At 39.0% G+C, this 16,646-nt stretch overlaps 1 protein-coding gene and 1 non-coding gene across 9 annotated transcripts in view; both read left to right on the top strand.

Annotated features, from left to right (window-relative positions):
- The window catches only part of USP48 (ubiquitin specific peptidase 48), a 69,048-nt gene that overhangs the window by 11,645 nt on the left and 40,757 nt on the right, over positions 1-16,646 (top strand). For all 8 annotated transcript variants that reach the window (XM_032626863.1, XM_032626890.1, XM_032626873.1 and 5 more), the window contains 7 exons: positions 1,030-1,150; positions 2,331-2,487; positions 5,126-5,253; positions 5,573-5,697; positions 6,175-6,283; positions 10,095-10,228; positions 10,834-10,916. In XM_032626863.1, the coding sequence (XP_032482754.1) occupies positions 1,030-1,150; positions 2,331-2,487; positions 5,126-5,253; positions 5,573-5,697; positions 6,175-6,283; positions 10,095-10,228; positions 10,834-10,916 (857 nt within the window). The remainder of the gene's footprint in view (positions 1-1,029; positions 1,151-2,330; positions 2,488-5,125; positions 5,254-5,572; positions 5,698-6,174; positions 6,284-10,094; positions 10,229-10,833; positions 10,917-16,646) is intronic.
- Positions 8,339-8,473, top strand: LOC116745537. The gene has a single exon (XR_004347457.1). It is a non-coding gene; the product is annotated as a small nucleolar RNA SNORA18 (small nucleolar RNA).

Genomic DNA, 16,646 nt, shown 5'->3' with positions numbered 1-16,646 from the left:
TGTCTTTATCCTGACACTAATAAACTTGCTAATGACCAAGTTCAAGTTACTTGGGTCAGTGCCCCACCCTCTTCCTTTCAGTGTATGTAACTCAATTGAAATATGTTATTGTTTGTGTTGAATTTAAGGTTCCCTCCATCCTTACTGATTTGTGTATAACATTCACATGGCCCCCAAATTCAACAGTGTATGGAACGGTATATTCAGGAAAATGTCCAACGCTTCTTTTTTTAAAAAAATCTTAATCCTACTCATGTTCTACAGGTAACCAGTTTCACTAGTCTCTGATTTATCCTTTTGGTGGTTTTCTTTTTTTTATACTGTTATTTTTTTTACTGAAGTATTGTTGATTTACAATGTTGTATTAATTACTGTACAGCAAAGTGATTCAGTTATACACACGCATGTATACATTTGTGTTTTCCTTTTTGCTCAAATGAGCAGATACATGTGTATTTTATTTCCCCATCTTTCTTAACATAAAAAATGGCATGCTATAGATAACTCTCTTGCACTTTGCTTTTTGCTCATTAATATATCTTAGAAATTACATCAGTTCACAGAGATCGTCATGTGTTTTTCCTGTCACAGTTGTGTGGTACTCCATTGTGTGGATGTACCATATTCCCTATGTTTGGTCATTTGGGTTGTTTCCAGTATTTTGCAATCACAAACAATGCTGTAATGAATAACCTAGTGTATGTGTTTTTGCACTGTTGGAGGTCCATCTTCAGGATGAATTCTTAGAAGTGAAATGGATAGGTCAAAAAGTAGGTGTGTATGTAGATTTGTTAGCAATTGCAAAATTCCCTTCTGTAAGAGTCCTACCAGTTGGCATTCTCACCAGCAGTAGATGAGTTCTGTTTCCCCACAGCCTCACAGACTGGGTGTGATATTATGCTTTCTCAGTTTTGCTAATCTAATAGATGAGAAATAGAATTTTAAAAATGGTATCATTATAGTTTTAATTTGCATATTTCTTTACCATGGAACTATGGTATTTTTTAATCACACAATCTTTTTTCATAGACGAAACTGCAAAGGAAATCCGAATTGCTTGGTTGGGATTGGTGAGCACATTTGGTTAGGAGAAATAGATGAAAATAGTTTTCATAACATTGATGACCCCAACTGTGAGAGGAGAAAAAAGGTAAGCCATCATTTTTTAAGCGATTTCTATATGGCATTCTTGTGTGTTTTATTTTGTGCCTATGATCAGAAACCATTACTGATTTCAGGTAACCTAAGCAGCTTTAAGATCAGTAGTGGAATTTAAGACTCTAAACCACTTGAACTGGAACAGTTCTTAATGGTATGCTTTAAAACAGGTAGCTATGTAATCCAGTAAGCCTTTAAATAATAGTTTTAGTTCAATGCTGATTCTACGTTTGCTTTAATGTAGCATGTTTTATGTTGAGCTCTTTTTAAGTCTCTTTAAAGGAGGTGGTAAACCCAGGGCACAAGCTCTCAATGATATTACTTTGCTTTCTTGGGCTTGTATTTTTCCATATTATACATACAACAGAAGTTTTACCTTTTTTTTTTTTTTTAACGGTAATACACGTTAATACGTTCTAACGATAAAGCCTGGTGTTTACAAAATAGTCACCTGTATAGGTATTTTCTCTCTTAAAAAGAACGATTCTTTGTAAGTTCAGGAATTCTCCAGCCTTATCTTTGGAAAAAATTGCAACTAACTCCCTCCATCCTCCCATCTCCCAGATCTATAGGATAAAAAGGAACTTTTCTGGAAGTTTCACTTTGTCATTCTGCTGAATGCTGGGCTCTTAGGAATATAGCAAATGAAAAACCTATGTACATATGTTTAAAATTGATGTTTCCTAGAGCCAACTAACTGTTCTCTAAGCTTAGATTTAAGTGGCTGGAGAAGGCTAGAGATGCTGTCCTAAGTCTTTCCCCACTCCCATAGTAATAAACCCAAATGGGGCTTTCATGATAATTATGCCCTAACCTTTCCTGAGAGAGGCTCACAGGGTTTAGTGGTTGAGGCAGTTTAACACATTTTTAATCAAATTAAAAAAAAAATACTTCTCAGGCTTCCCTGGTGGCGCAGTGGTTGGCAGTCCGCCTGCCAATGCGGGGAACGCAGGTTCATGCCCCAGTCCGGGAGGATCCCGTGTGTCGCGGAGCGGCTGGGCCCGTGGACCGTGGCCGCTGAGCCTGCGCGTCCAGAGCCTGTGCTCCACGATGGCAGAGGCCACAGCAGTGAGAGGCCCGCGTAATGCAAAAAAAAAAAAAAAAACAAAAAACATAATTTTTTTATTTAAGGGGAAACTGGTTTTATAATTGTAAATTTTGTGTCTTTGTAGAACTCATTTGTGGGCCTCACTAACCTTGGAGCTACTTGTTATGTCAACACATTTCTTCAAGTGTGGTTTCTTAACCTGGAGCTTCGGCAGGCGCTCTACTTATGTCCAAGCACCTGTAGTGACTACATGATGGGAGATGGTATCCAAGAAGAGAAAGGTGAGTGGGGATGGGTATGGGGAGGGCTCACTGCTGAGCTTTTTGCTAGCTAGACCACTTTGAACCAACCATATAGAGGAAACTTCAACTACAGTTTCCCTCTGTAATACACTGTGATTGCAGTCCATTAAATTCTAGTGATTGAGAGAAATCAGTCAGTAAAGCAGACAATGTTACTCTTTTGCCTAGTTTGAGAGACTTAATAAATACTTCAGTGTACCCACAGCCTTTTGTCTTGATTCCCAAATAGGCTGATTTACAAAATACCCTCTAAAATTAAGATTAAATTAACCAACCTTGGCAAAGCAAGCTACTAATGTGCGACTACACTCATTGCAAATTTAGAAATCAGTTTCAGATTGTTCTAGTGGAATTATTTAGTTTTTTTATGAATGATATGTGGATTGTTATTCCTAATTGATATTTCTATTTAGAGATTATTCTCTTTGAGATGGAATTCCATGGAATGACCAGCTTTTTCTTCTCAAAGCTGGGGGATAGAGGGAAGTGAGTATAAGATTACACAGGTCTAGGAGCTCCAGGTTGGGAACCTTTGATTCTTGTTCTCATTTGTAAATCCTGTGCTATCTATTATGTGATCTGACTTGGGCACACAGCTCATGTCTTTGGCTCTGAGAGAGAAAAGATAGGGTTCCTAAGTCCCACATCTTCCTTCTTGCTGCTCTTTAGATAATTGTAATACTTTTGGTCCTTGTTAACAGTTCAAAACAGTGCTTAAAAGTTCTTAAGTTGGTTTCCCCAAAGCTTTATTCCTATAGTTCTGAATATTTGAATCTAGATTAATAGTATAGAAGGTATTGATATTTAAAGAATTAGTGTATGTAAAGGATGAGTAATGGAAAATGGATCATTTTTAAGTTTTAGCATTGTTTTTGCTGAAGTATAAATTTACCAATGAGAAGATAGCTAAATAACAAGTGGAAACTAAATGTCTATTTTGTAAAATGATGTACCATGGCCACCTTTGGGTATTGTGGTTTTAATATGTATCTTCAAGAGATGTGTTTTTTTTTGTTTTGTTTTTTTAATTTCTAAACACTTAGATTTTACTATTTCACCAAAGCCCTTAACCTTGTTCTCGGATAAGAGTGTGCATTTCTGGTGCTATTAGCAGACACAGTGCAGTGTAGTGAGAAGGGTTTGTGTTGGAAATGATGGGACTTGAGTTCTAGTCCCAGCTCCACTACTCCTTTATTTTACAGATAGGAAAACCAGCAGAGGATAAGTTATTTAAGATCTCATGTAGTATCTAATCTGTAAAATAAGAAAGTTGGAGTAGATACAAACTTACTTGAAGGGCTTTTAACATCCTGTAAAGCCCCTGCACCCCAGGAAGTAAGATTTTTAATCTTTGTTTTACGAATGAACTATTGACTTCCTTTTCACAATTGGTGAGTCACAATTGGTAGTAAAGAGGTAAACCATTCAGACCAGTCAGGAGACAAACTACACAATGATTTGAACTGACAAAAAATTATTAATAGGAAATTAGAGTAATAGGGGAATTGGTTAGTAAGAATTAAAGAGGACTTGAAAAAACACAGATATAGCAGATAGGGGAACAGCCACTACCCCAAGGGCTGGAAAAGAATACAGAAGGAGGAGTCCCACACCCCCACTGACCAGGCCTGAGATCCAGACCTCACTGGAGAAAGCACTGCCTACCTGAGCTCACTGGATGGCCAAGAAGGTGCTGAGATGCCTCAGTGGGTTTCGTTGCTGGAAACTGTCCTCAGGGAGGTACTGGGCCTTGGAATCTCTTGCAGAGAGTGTCCAGGAGGTCATTCACAGGGTGGTCATTCAGGAGGAAATGCCTCACAAGAGGCATCCCACTGAAGCTACCAGAGGAGGTGTGGGGAGAAGCTGCTGGCCACTGCTGGCTGAGGGAGCCCACAGAGCCTGGTGAGACACGGAGTGGAACCCTGGAGCGCCCTCTACTGACAAGACTCAACTTTACACTAGCTGGCAAAGGAGGAATCTTTGCAGAGCTCATCTCTGTTAGCACAGAGCAAGCAAAGAAGGGTGGATTTGGAGCTGAGAGGGAATTAATCGATAACTGGCACAGAAGAGAATACACAAATCTTTTAGGGCTCTTGAGATTCATGCTTCCTATTTTCATACCTTCTCCGAACTCACTAGAACTTGAAAGTAAATTTTAAGATTTTTAACAGTATATTGTTATATTGTTCATTCAAGTTTGAATCAGTATGCTTGAGATGGCTGTCATTTGCTCTGTTTGTGGCAAGTTCACATTAATGAGATTATATTAAAGTATTTGGCCATTTAATGCAAATAGTAAATATAGTGTATGGTTTTTATTACTGGAATGGATGTTTCGGTGTGATTTGACACTGTAGAAGCCATAGTCATGATTGCTATTGTTGTTGTAACATATGTATAGCCTCTTGCCTTTAGGGGATGCATATAGACAGTCATGGCTGCCTCATGACTTCCAAAAGATGTGATTACTGATTTCTTTTAAAGTTTTAAAACTATAATAAAACATTATTATAGTTTGGATATAAGGGTGTTTAATTATAATTATGTTCTCATGTGAAGAGGAGTACATATTTTTTAAAAGTAGCAGTTTTTAAAAGAACAAACATTTCTTTAATAGATTATGAGCCTCAAACAATTTGTGAGCATCTCCAGTACTTATTTGCCTTGTTGCAAAACAGTAATAGGCGATACATTGATCCATCGGGATTTGTTAAAGCTTTGGGCTTGGACACAGGGCAGCAGCAGGTAAGAACCTTTTATTTTTTTAAATATATAAAGCATTCCTTACAATCTTTATAGAAAGAAATGAAGAAATTTTTAAAAATTAATTTTTTTCTATTTTATTTACTGTTCAGTATATTATACATTTTCCTTGATCTCATTTCTGAAAATCCATATGTGGGCACAAACTGATCCAGCATAGCTCTAGTCCTTGTTCCAAAATGCTAAGTTCAAAGTACAGATAGTTTCTGGATTATTTTACTTAATTACTATTTGTAACAGAAATTGAAAAGCAGGTCTGATTTTTTTTTTTTCTTTCTATTAACCCAAACCTGTATTGTAGGATGCCCAAGAATTTTCAAAGCTCTTTATGTCTCTTTTGGAAGATACTTTGTCTAAACAAAAGAATCCCGATGTGAGGAACATTGTGCAACAGCAGTTCTGTGGGGAATATGCTTATGTAACTGTGTAAGTGTGTTTCCACTTTTTCATCATACATTTTATTCTAAGGTGGTTGCTTCTGTGTCTTCTAGTTCAGTTCCAGGTTATGGATTTAGTGGCCTATCATGGGACCTGAAGTATTTATAGTAATACGTTTCCATGGGAGCATGTAAACAACTGACTAGATAATTGCAGTTGAACCCATCCATGTGTTGGGAACTGTGGTTGAGCTCTTGCTGTTTATTTCATGGCTGTGGTCTGGGCTGAAAGCATGAGATTGGAGCCTGCTGGAGTACTAAAAGTAAAACAACTCTTAAACTTTTTCCTAAGCATAAAGTGCGTGGCCTCATCAATCACTTTGTTTTTATTTTTTTGAATATACATAGTGTAGATAATTTCAATGACAGAATTAAGGTAATAAATGCTTCTTTGTGTATTTAGTACAGTAGAACGTTATTGCTTTTCCCACTCTGATCTTAATTTTATCACTCTGCTTTATTATAGGTGCAATCAGTGTGGCAGAGAATCTAAGCTTTTATCAAAGTTTTATGAACTGGAGTTAAATATCCAAGGCCACAAACAGTTAACAGATTGTATCTCAGAATTTTTGAAGGTATTCAGATTTTGGCGTATATGTTGTTTCTGCTCATTAACACTACTCTGAATGTCTTTGATTTTATGAATAAATTCATCATTTCAACTTTTTCTACATACGAGTGTCTCTGTTTATGTAATGATGTAGAAGAGACTTTGTAAATTATAAAATATTAAAGTAGGCTGCATTTAAAATAATTTTGGGGGCTTCCCGGGTGGCGCAGTGGTTGAGTCCTCCTGCCGATGCAGGGGACATGGGTTCATGCTCCGGTCCAGGAAGATCCCACATGCCACGGAGCAGCTGGGCCCGTGAGCCATGGCCGCTGGGCCTGCGTGTCCGGAGCCTGTGGTCCGCAACGGGAGAGGCCACAACAGTGAGAGGCCCGTGTACCGCAAAAAAATAAATAATTTTTGACTGTTTCAGTTTATTTTATATGTAGAGTTATGTATGTGCAAAAACTCGTGTGATTGGGGTGTAACAGAGTAAGAAAATATAAGTGATGTTACCATAAGGTTAATTTACTTTTTCATTTAATGAGAACTAGACAGTGTTGAATGCAAATATTTTTTTTACATCAAATACGACCATTCTTCAGCCTCTCCACTCCATATCTGTGTGTGTGTGTGTTTATTTTGGCCACACCAGGCGGCATGCGGGATCTTAGTTCCCCAACCAGGGATTGAACCCGTGCACCATGCATTGGGAGCACGGATCCTTAACCACTGGACAGCCAGGGAAGTCCCTCTTTGTATATTTAGATTTACGCAGAGACAGGGAAATGGTTCCCCTTTGTTCGGAGTAGAAAAGTTGCTAAGAGGCAGCCTTTGTTATCATGTAGGAACAGACACATAGCATGGTATTGATAGGTGAGCTTATTATATAGCTTCCTTTCTTAAAATAATTTTGTACTTTTCCTCTTCCTTTAGCACAACCATTAGAATGCTTGAAGTTCTCATTTATTGGGTTCATTCAGCTAAATATTGAGTGCTTACATGTTCAGGCAGTGTTTCAGCTGTTGGGAATAACCATATGGAACAAAACAGACATTTTTGCCTTTAAGAAGCTTATAGTGATAATGGTATGGGGACCAGTGACGGACAATAAAATAAATGGAAGTAAAACATCTAGTGTGTCAACTGTAATAAGGGCTATGGAGAAAACTAAAGCGGGGAAGGGGCATGGAGCATGTGGAGTGTGATTGAAAGTGGAGTAGTGAGTCATCCAAGAATTGGGGAGAAGAGTGTCTGGGGCAGGTGAAATAGCAAGTGTAGAGCATGAGACAAGAATGTGCCTGGGGTTTGAGGAATAGCAGGGAGGTCAGTGTGGTTGAAACATAGGGAGGATGATAGAAGATGACATTGTGGAGGTAACTAAGGACCATATCAGACAGGGCCTGGTAGACCTTTGTTGGAAATTTGACTCTGAGTGAGATGAGATACCATGTAGGGCTGTATGCATAGGAGTGATGTAATCTGTTTCAACAGGATAACTCTGGTTGCTGTCTTGAGAATAGGCTGATGGTGGGGCAAGGGGGCAGACAGAAGGAGTTGATGGTGGCTTGGACCAAGGGTTAGCTGGAGAGGTGATAAGCAGTGTTTGGATTTTTTCAAAGTAGAGCTGATAAAATTGTAGATTGGATATGGGGAAAAAGAGAGGAGTCAGGGATCACTAAAGTTTTGCCCTGAGCAACTGGAAGAATAAAGTTGGCATAACTAAGATGTGAAGGAGTGTGGGAAGAGCAGGTTTGGCAGAGGAATTAGGAATTTGCAGTGGGGCATGTTAGATTTGATAGGTATAGTTCAGGGGAGAAGTCAGGGCTTGATCAAATCACCAAGGGCATGAGAGAGACGAAGACCAAGGACGGAAGGAACCCTGGGACATTCAAACATTAAGAGATCAGAGAGATAGGGGAGCAGCTAGTCAAAGATGCTGAGGGGGATGTGAGTTGAGTAAATAGGCGAGTGTGGCTTCCTGGATCAAATGAATAAAGTGGTGGTACTAGTATTGTATTACTGTATTTATTGTCTTGTAGTGTAATCTGTACCAAAAAGCTGTTATAGAAACATAAAGGAAGTTGAGGTCTATCCCGATGGAGCTTTTTCTGTAAACCTACAGCATTGGAAACACCTCATAGAGTAACTATGTGGTTTCCTTTACTCATAGAACTACCTGTTATATCTGTGGGAAAGAACTAACTATAAGACAGAGCTGCCAGGGCTTCCCTGGTGGCTCAGTGGTTGAGAGTCCGCCTCCTGATGCAGGGGATGCGGGTTCGTGCCCTGGACTGGGAGGATCGCACGTGCCGCGGAGCGGCTGGGCCCATGAGCCACGGCCGCTGAGCCTGTGCATCCGGAGCCTGTGCTCCGCAACGGGAGAGGCCACAACAGTGAGAGGCCTGCGTACTGCAAACAAAAAAAAAAGACAGAGCTGCCAAGTAAACTGTGAAAAACCTAACAGTCAGACTTTTTTTAATCTTAGGTATTGGCATATCCCAACGATCTGTACTGTTGTAGGATGTGATAGCTTAGGAATGAATATGATTTGAACTTAATACAATTTTAGAGGGTGTCAAATTCAGAACCAGGCATATCCATCAATACAATTTTAGAGGGTGTCAAATTCAGAACCAGGCATATCCATCTCCTGACCCTAAACATGGTCCTACAGTAAATTGCTTGAGGAAACTGGATCCCAAAGGTTATAGGTGGGGAATTTTGAAGTGTGTCCGTATTCCATTGGAGATCAAAGAAGCCCAACTAAAAGAGTTGTGGACTGACTGACATGACAGCTATGGATTGAGCAAAACTTCTTTTTGAAAGGGATATCTTATCTTGAAGATTATGACTTTGGAGATTATCACTAAAATAATCACTAAGGTGATTGGCAGTGGAAAGAATCAGAACATGTGAAATTCCTTAAAAATTTATTGACTTAAATAATTTTGCCTATGTTACACATAATAAAAAAAAACCCTTTACACTGTGCAGAAAGTCAGCATAAAAAAAAAGGAAAAATTTAAAAAGAAACCACCATTAGCTCTAACATTGCGTTTTCTGCACTCTTAGTTTTGTGTCATGAATGTGGTTCAGTAACTTTAACTGTGTGTGTGTTTGAAATTTATATATATAATTTCATATTCATTGCCCATATGTAGTTTCTGCCCATTTTCACTGTTTTAAAATTAATTTTGCTGCATCAAAGTACCTATTATTTCTTTTATTTAATTAATTTATTTATTTTTGGCTGCGTTGGGTCTTCGTTGCTGTGCGTGGGCTTTCTCTAGTTGTGGAGAGCGAGGGCTACTCCTTGTTGCAGTGTGCGGGCATGGGCTTCTTATCGCGGTGGCTTCTCTTGTTGCAGAGCACGGGCTCTAGGTGCACAGGCTTCAGTAGTTGTGGCTCGCGGGCTTAGTTGCTCCACGGCATGTGAGATCTTCCCAGACCAGGGTTCGAACCCGAGTCCCTTGAATTGGCAGGCAGATTCTTAACCACTGTGCCACCAGGGAAGCCCCTTATGATTTCTTTTCTAAACCTACTTCCTTACAATTCCCAGAATTGGGATTATCAGGAGAAAAGATCTAAAGCCAAGTATTTTTAAAATCATACGTTTTGGAAAGAGAAACATTAGTTTTAAATCATTGTATACAAATTAATAGTGTCACTGCTAAGCTAATACAATCTTATGTGTCCATTATTTATAATAACTTGATCTTAAAGAGCTTGAATAGAAATATAAGCTATTAACTAAAATGAAATTATAATTTGCATCATAGGGTTGATCACTTAAAAAAATCTTTTCTTTTTTTTTAATGTGTCTTATTCCTGATCAGGAAGAAAAATTAGAAGGAGACAATCGATACTTTTGTGAAAACTGTCAAAGCAAACAGAATGCAACAAGGAAGATCCGACTCCTTAGTCTTCCTTGTACTCTGAACTTACAGCTAATGCGTTTTGTCTTTGACAGGTAAATATGTGCATGTCGTAGTATTTGTTGCTCACTGTGGACTAGTATGTACAGATTTTACCATAGATAAGATAGTAAAATGCTTATAATTTGAAAGTCAAGATTTGGGGATGAAAGTTACAGCCTGTCATAATTAAGAACTAGAAAAATAGAGAATCCTTATTTTTTATTCTGAAAAATTATTAAAAACTTCCAAGGAAAAGCAGACATTTAGGTAGGAACTGAATTTCCTTGACATTATGTTTTATTGTATAAGGACTTGAGTAAATTTTCTGCTCACTACAGTACGTCCCCCATTCCCATGGAGATAGATCAGGCAATTTTTTTTCACATGTGCATTTCTTCTGTAAAGCAGGAACATGTATGGTTTCCTTTGTAATAAAACAAAAACTTCTAGAAATGTACTGTTTGGAATTAGCACTTTAAATTCATACCTTTTAGGGTGTTGATTATTTATTGCCCAATTCTAAGACAGTATCATGTTTTGAGCAAGATTGCTAAATGAAATCTACCTAGCTGCTATCCAGTTTACTAAAATAACCAGTAGACCTTATACACTGTTTTATGGTTGTTTTAAATATAAATATTAGCTTTTTCTTGGTTAGGCAAACTGGACATAAGAAAAAGCTGAATACCTACATTGGCTTCTCAGAAATTTTGGATATGGAGCCTTATGTGGAACACAAAGGTAATATTTTTACCAAGCAGTGATAATTATAATGCTCAGAGATGAACTTGTGATCTATTTGTGTTCAGTACAGAGTAGCATTTTACTACTAAATTTTATTTGCTAATCTTTGAGAACAAAGGCATTTTAGGTGAGCCGATATGTTACTTTCATTTTCTATGAGTGAGTACATAACAAATATTAGATGGTTCATGGATGTATATTGGGGTTGGCCAAAATGTTCGTTCACGGAAAAACCCAAACAAACTTTTTGGTCAACCCAGTATATAATTAATGGTATAAAAGAATAAAAAATGAAAAATACTTCGCTGTTCCTGTACTCAAGGCTTGTTACCTTAGCCTCAATACCATATCTGTAATTCCTCGTAAAATTAAGGGTCTCCAAGCTGCCTCCATTCACGTTTTTAAAAAACATTTTCTCAAAAACATTAGATGGCCTAGTTCCAATATTTATGCTATAATTATATATATGACCACCGATAAGTTGTAGGATGTTATGACAGAGTCTCTAATAACTTACTCTTCTTTTTCTTTTGGGAGTCTTCATCTTACCAAACAGGATGATTCTTGTTAGAGAAAAGAAACATCTTGCCCTTTGTTTCTCCTGCCCGTACTGGACAGACCATTTTTTTTTTTTTTTTTTTTTTTTTTTTTAATTTATTATTTATTTATTTTTGGCTGCATTGCGTCCCCGTTGCTGCGCGCGGGCTTTCTCCAGCTGCGGCTCGTGGGCTGTAGGCACGCGGGCTTCAGTAGTTGTGGCGCACGGGCTTCGTTGCTCCGCGGCATGTGGGATCCTCCCGGACCAGGGCTTGAACCCGTGTCCCCTGCACTGGCAGGCGGATTCCCAACCACTGCGCCACCAGGGAAGCCCTGGACAGACCATTTTACTTCTCTTTTAAGATTGACCTTAATGTTTGTGAAATTTTTAATACAGAAATTATACCATAAACTCTGTCTCCATAGAAAAGTTCTGGTGGCAGCTTATAAATAGAAGCAAGCCATAAAGTAAAACCTTCAACAGGAATGATTGGGGAGGTTGGGGGAAGTGATGTGGTAAATATTTAAGCCTTAAAATGTATGGTGCTCTCTAATCAGTACTGGAATTTAAAATTTACACCTGTGGAAGAAGGAAACTACTGTAGAAGTTGCTGCTGGACTTTGTTACTATTATATTTGGCTGAATGAATAAACTTTAGCAGTTCACTTTACATAGTAGTTTGCTTCCTGCCTCCTTTGTTTAGGTAATTATTTGAAATTAGAAAAGCCTGATGGCTTAGTGATTTCTCGGGGTCAGAAACTTAGGAGATGTAAAAGTATTCTTTTTTTTTTTTTTTTTTTTGGGTGCGCTGTGTGGCTTGCAGGATCTTAGTTCCCCGACCAGGGATTGAACCCCAGGCCACTGCAGTGAAAGCATCCAGTCCTAACCCTGGACAGCCAGGGAATTCCCAAATTATTCTTTTCCTTGACTCCAGTGTATGATTTCGAATAGTTCTTATTATTCAATTTATTATATATTTGTCCAATTTATATTGTAAAGAAAACCTTTGTCCATAATAGGTCAAAAAAGCTGTATATATAATTTTAGTATGTTGGATTACTAAGTAATTTTTTTTTTGTTTTGTTTTTTTTGTGGTACGCGGGCCTCTCACTGTTGTGGCCTCTCCTGTTGTGGAGCGCAGGCTCAGCGGCCATGGCTCACAGGCCCAGCCGCTCCGCGGCATGTGGGATCTTCCCGGACCGGGGCACGAACCCGTGTCCCCTGCATCGGCAGGCAGACTCTCAACCACTGCGCCACCAGGGAAGCCCTACTAAGTAATTTTTAATTAGAGAAATAAAAATTCTTATTTTAGAATTGTTAGCTATGACTGGTAAAATTAATCCAGTAGTTTGTAGTTATAGACCTGTTCACACTCTTTTGTAATGTTTGTTATACAAATGTATTACCTCATATAGGTAGAATACTAGAAACAAATTAACTTGTTATAATTGCACAGGGTTCATTCTACATAATTAGGAAAATTCAGAAAGCATAAAGAAGAGTTATAAATAAGAGCCACTTGTAATTCTATGACCCAGATAACCAGTATTTATATTTTCCTAAATTCTTATTCATGTATGTCTATACACACATATCCACACAAAATGGAAAAGATAGATCTAAAAGATGATCTATTTTTTAAAGGAGAACTCATTTGCTTCTTTAAATAGTGGACCTGCAGATACACGGAGATATGTAGACAGAGGGATTCTCATACCTTGAACATTCAGCAGCTTACCCTCTAACTCCTGCCATATTTCATGGGGATTTTAATATCCCTGTAGACCATTTTAAGAGTCTGAATAAAATTCATAGACTTTTAGAAGAAACCAATTACATTTAAAGATTTTTGTTGATGTGGATCATTTTTGAAGTCTTTATTGAATTTGTTACAATATTGCTTCTGTTTTATGTTTTGGTTCCTTGGCCACGAGGCACGTGGGGTCTTAGCTCTCCACCAAGGATTGAACCCGCACCCGCACCCCCTGCATTGGAAGGCGAAGTCTTAACCACTGGACTGCCAGGGAAGTCCCAGAAACCAATTACATTTAAATGTAGTTATCAAAATACTGACACAAATTTGTAATACAGTAATATAAGTGCAAACCAAAGAACAGGTTCCAGTGGTCAAAACCACTGGAATTCTTAAGTTGATGAGTACAGTAAATTGATAAGTATAAAATCAGCTTATCTGCAACAATGATAATGTGGTAATGAAAACCGTGATGTCTGTTGGTAGAAGAGTCACAGTTACTGCTAATCCTTCTGTGGTTTATTGTCGTCATTAATAATTTAGGGAATACTACTAAGTACCACTGTTGTAGACAGTCTTCAGCTGACCTCATTAACAACTTCTCTCCTTCAGTGATTTTGTCTTTCACTCTGCCTCAGTCCTTCTGAGGGTCATAGCTACCTTTTTCTTCCATAGTTTAAATTTCATACATCTTATTCCATCCTATTTTTCCTCTTCTTAAAATTATAAAATGTAACACATTCATCGAAGTTACAATACAAAAATGTATGGCTCAGAGAATTATCACAAAGTGAATATCTTCACGAGTACCACCCAGGTCAAGAAAAAACATTCCCAGTACTCCAAAGATTCCTGTGTGCCCCACCCAGTTGCAATCTCCTTCCTCCTGAAATATAGCCAGTAATCTGACTTATGTGGAAATCACTTTTTTTTTTTTTTTGTGGTACGCGGGCCTCTCACTGCTGTGGCCTCTCCCGTTGCGGAGCACAGGCTCCGGACGCGCAGGCTCAGCGGCCATGGCTCATGGGCCCAGCCGCTCTGCGGCATGTGGGATCTTCCCGGACCGGGGCACGAACCCGCGTCCCCTGCATCGGCAGGCGGACTCTCAACCACTGCGCCACCAGGGAAGCCCTGGAAATCACTTTTTTATCTTTTTGCTTTAGCATTTTACCGTGTAAGCTTGTACCCCTAAACATTATAGTTTAGTTTACCCTTTTGCCTCCTGGGATATAGCCAGGCGAAATCTAACGCATCATTAAATCTTAATCTGCCTCCTCTGCTCCTTCATCTGGGCCATTGATTCCTGGAGAAAAACACCACAGTATGTCTGTCTCTCTTCTTAACCTTTTTATTTTGGAGAATTTCAAATTTATATGAGAAAATCCAATCTGACAGTTTTGATCTTTTAACTGGATCAGTTCATCTATTTATACTCCTAATTCCTCTAATTCAAATTTACATCACTTTTTATAGTTCCCTGTCACTTGCATATATTTTCAAGTTTCTCATTTCTCTAAACAGAGAGAGCCCAGTTTTATAATCCATGACTGATATTGGTGGAATATTATTCAGGTTTATTTTTGCTGTCTGATTTGGTTATTTTAATGTTGCCATGTCTTCCGTACCTGGTTATCTCTGGAAAATTTTTTATTTTTTATTTTTGCCGCACTGCATGGCATGTGGGATCTTGTTCCCTCACCAGGAATCGAACCTGCGCCCCCTGCAGCGGAAGTGCAGAGTCTTAACCACTGGACCACCAGGGAAGTCCCTGGAAAATTTTTTACGGGGATTCACTTAGGGCTGGGATGAAGCCACCTCCTTCAGAGAGACCTCAGGTTTCTTTCTGCCAGGCACCTGGGGTCCCTACTAGTTAGGTATCATCACAGATCAAGTTCACTGCTTGAGGTTCCCTTGCTCACTCACGCTATAAGAACCCGGCCAATTTAACACCATGACATTTCCCCCTATTCTCTTCCTGTTGTTCTGCTCAGGGTTAAGGAGTTTTCTTTAGGTTCCCTGAGGTTGGGAGTGGAGACGTTGTTTCTTACCTGAGGTTGGGGAGTGGAGAGGTTGTTTCTTACCTGAGGTGGGGAGTGGAGAGGTTGTTTCTTACCTGAGGTTGGGAGTGGAGAGGTTGTTTCTTTCTTCCCTGAGGTGGGGAGTGGAGAGGTTGTTTCTTACCTGAGGTTGGGAGTGGAGAGGTTGTTTCTCGTTCACCTTTTCCATGAAGTGATTGGGAGAGTGCCGTGTAGTAGAAAGAAGAGTGGGTAGGTGAGTCTAGGTAAGCCCTAAAACGTGGAGTGTGGAAGTGCCCACCTGGTGGATACAACCTGGGCTGGGCTGTTTGCTATTACTGTTTTTTTTTTTTTTTTTTTTTTTTTTTTTTTGCGGTGTGTGGGCCTCTCACTGTTGTGGCCTCTCCCGTTGCGGAGCACAGGCTCCGGACACACAGGCTCAGTGGCCATGGCTCACGGGCCCAGCCACTCCGTGGCATGTGGGATCTTCCTGGACCGGGGCATGAACCCGTATCCCCTGCATCGGCAGGCAGACTCCCAACAACTGCGCCACCAGGGAAGCCCTGCTATTACTATTTTGTTCTTTCAGTGATTAACCTGGAAATTATAACATACCTAACTGTTAGAGTTCCTCTAGAAACAGTACAAGGACCTCAAACCACTAGGAAATCGATATTCTCCTAAGTTGTTTATTGTTTTCGTATGTGTTTTAGTTCTACCTTAAAAAAAAAACTGATAAGGGGAATCCTATGCCAGGGGCCTGGGTTCGATCCCTAGTTGGGGAAGTAAGCTCCTGCAAGCTGCTTGGTGTGGCCACAGCTGCCAAACACACACACACACACACACACACACACACACACACACACACACACACACTAGCCCTCATAGGATGCCTTACTATCTATAGAATTATTGTTGTTATTTTACCTACCTCCTTTGTTTATCATTCCTTTTAATATTCTAGACCGTCTGGAACACTTGAATTAAGTTTGTAAAAATGCCTTTAGTAAGGGTCTGTTGGTATCAAGTTATTTTCAGCATACTGTCTGGAAGTATATTTATTTCTTGTTGTGAAATTTACTCTAAGGATTAACAGTTATTTTCACTCAGTACAATTGGAGATTCTGTTGTCTTAGGGCTTCCTTTGTTGCTGTTGTAAAGTTGGTTGTGGTTTAATTCTTGTTTCTTTATAGGTGACCTGTTTTATTTTGTCTGATTTTGAAGATCTTTTTTTTGTTTGTTTGTTTTTGTTTTGGTGTTTTGCAGTGCCACTGTGACCTGCTTGGGTTGAATTTTAGTGTATTTATCCTCCCTAAAGGATAAATTTCTCAACCATTATGTCTTTTTTTTTTTTTTTAACCATTATGTCTTAATTTTTTTTTCTCTTTTCCATTCATTCATCTCTCCTTCTGGAATTATAT

Source organism: Phocoena sinus, chromosome 1 (genome assembly GCF_008692025.1).
Source record: "Phocoena sinus isolate mPhoSin1 chromosome 1, mPhoSin1.pri, whole genome shotgun sequence".
Taxonomy (NCBI): Eukaryota; Metazoa; Chordata; class Mammalia; order Artiodactyla; family Phocoenidae; genus Phocoena; species Phocoena sinus.
This window is presented reverse-complemented; position numbering and strand designations above follow the sequence as displayed.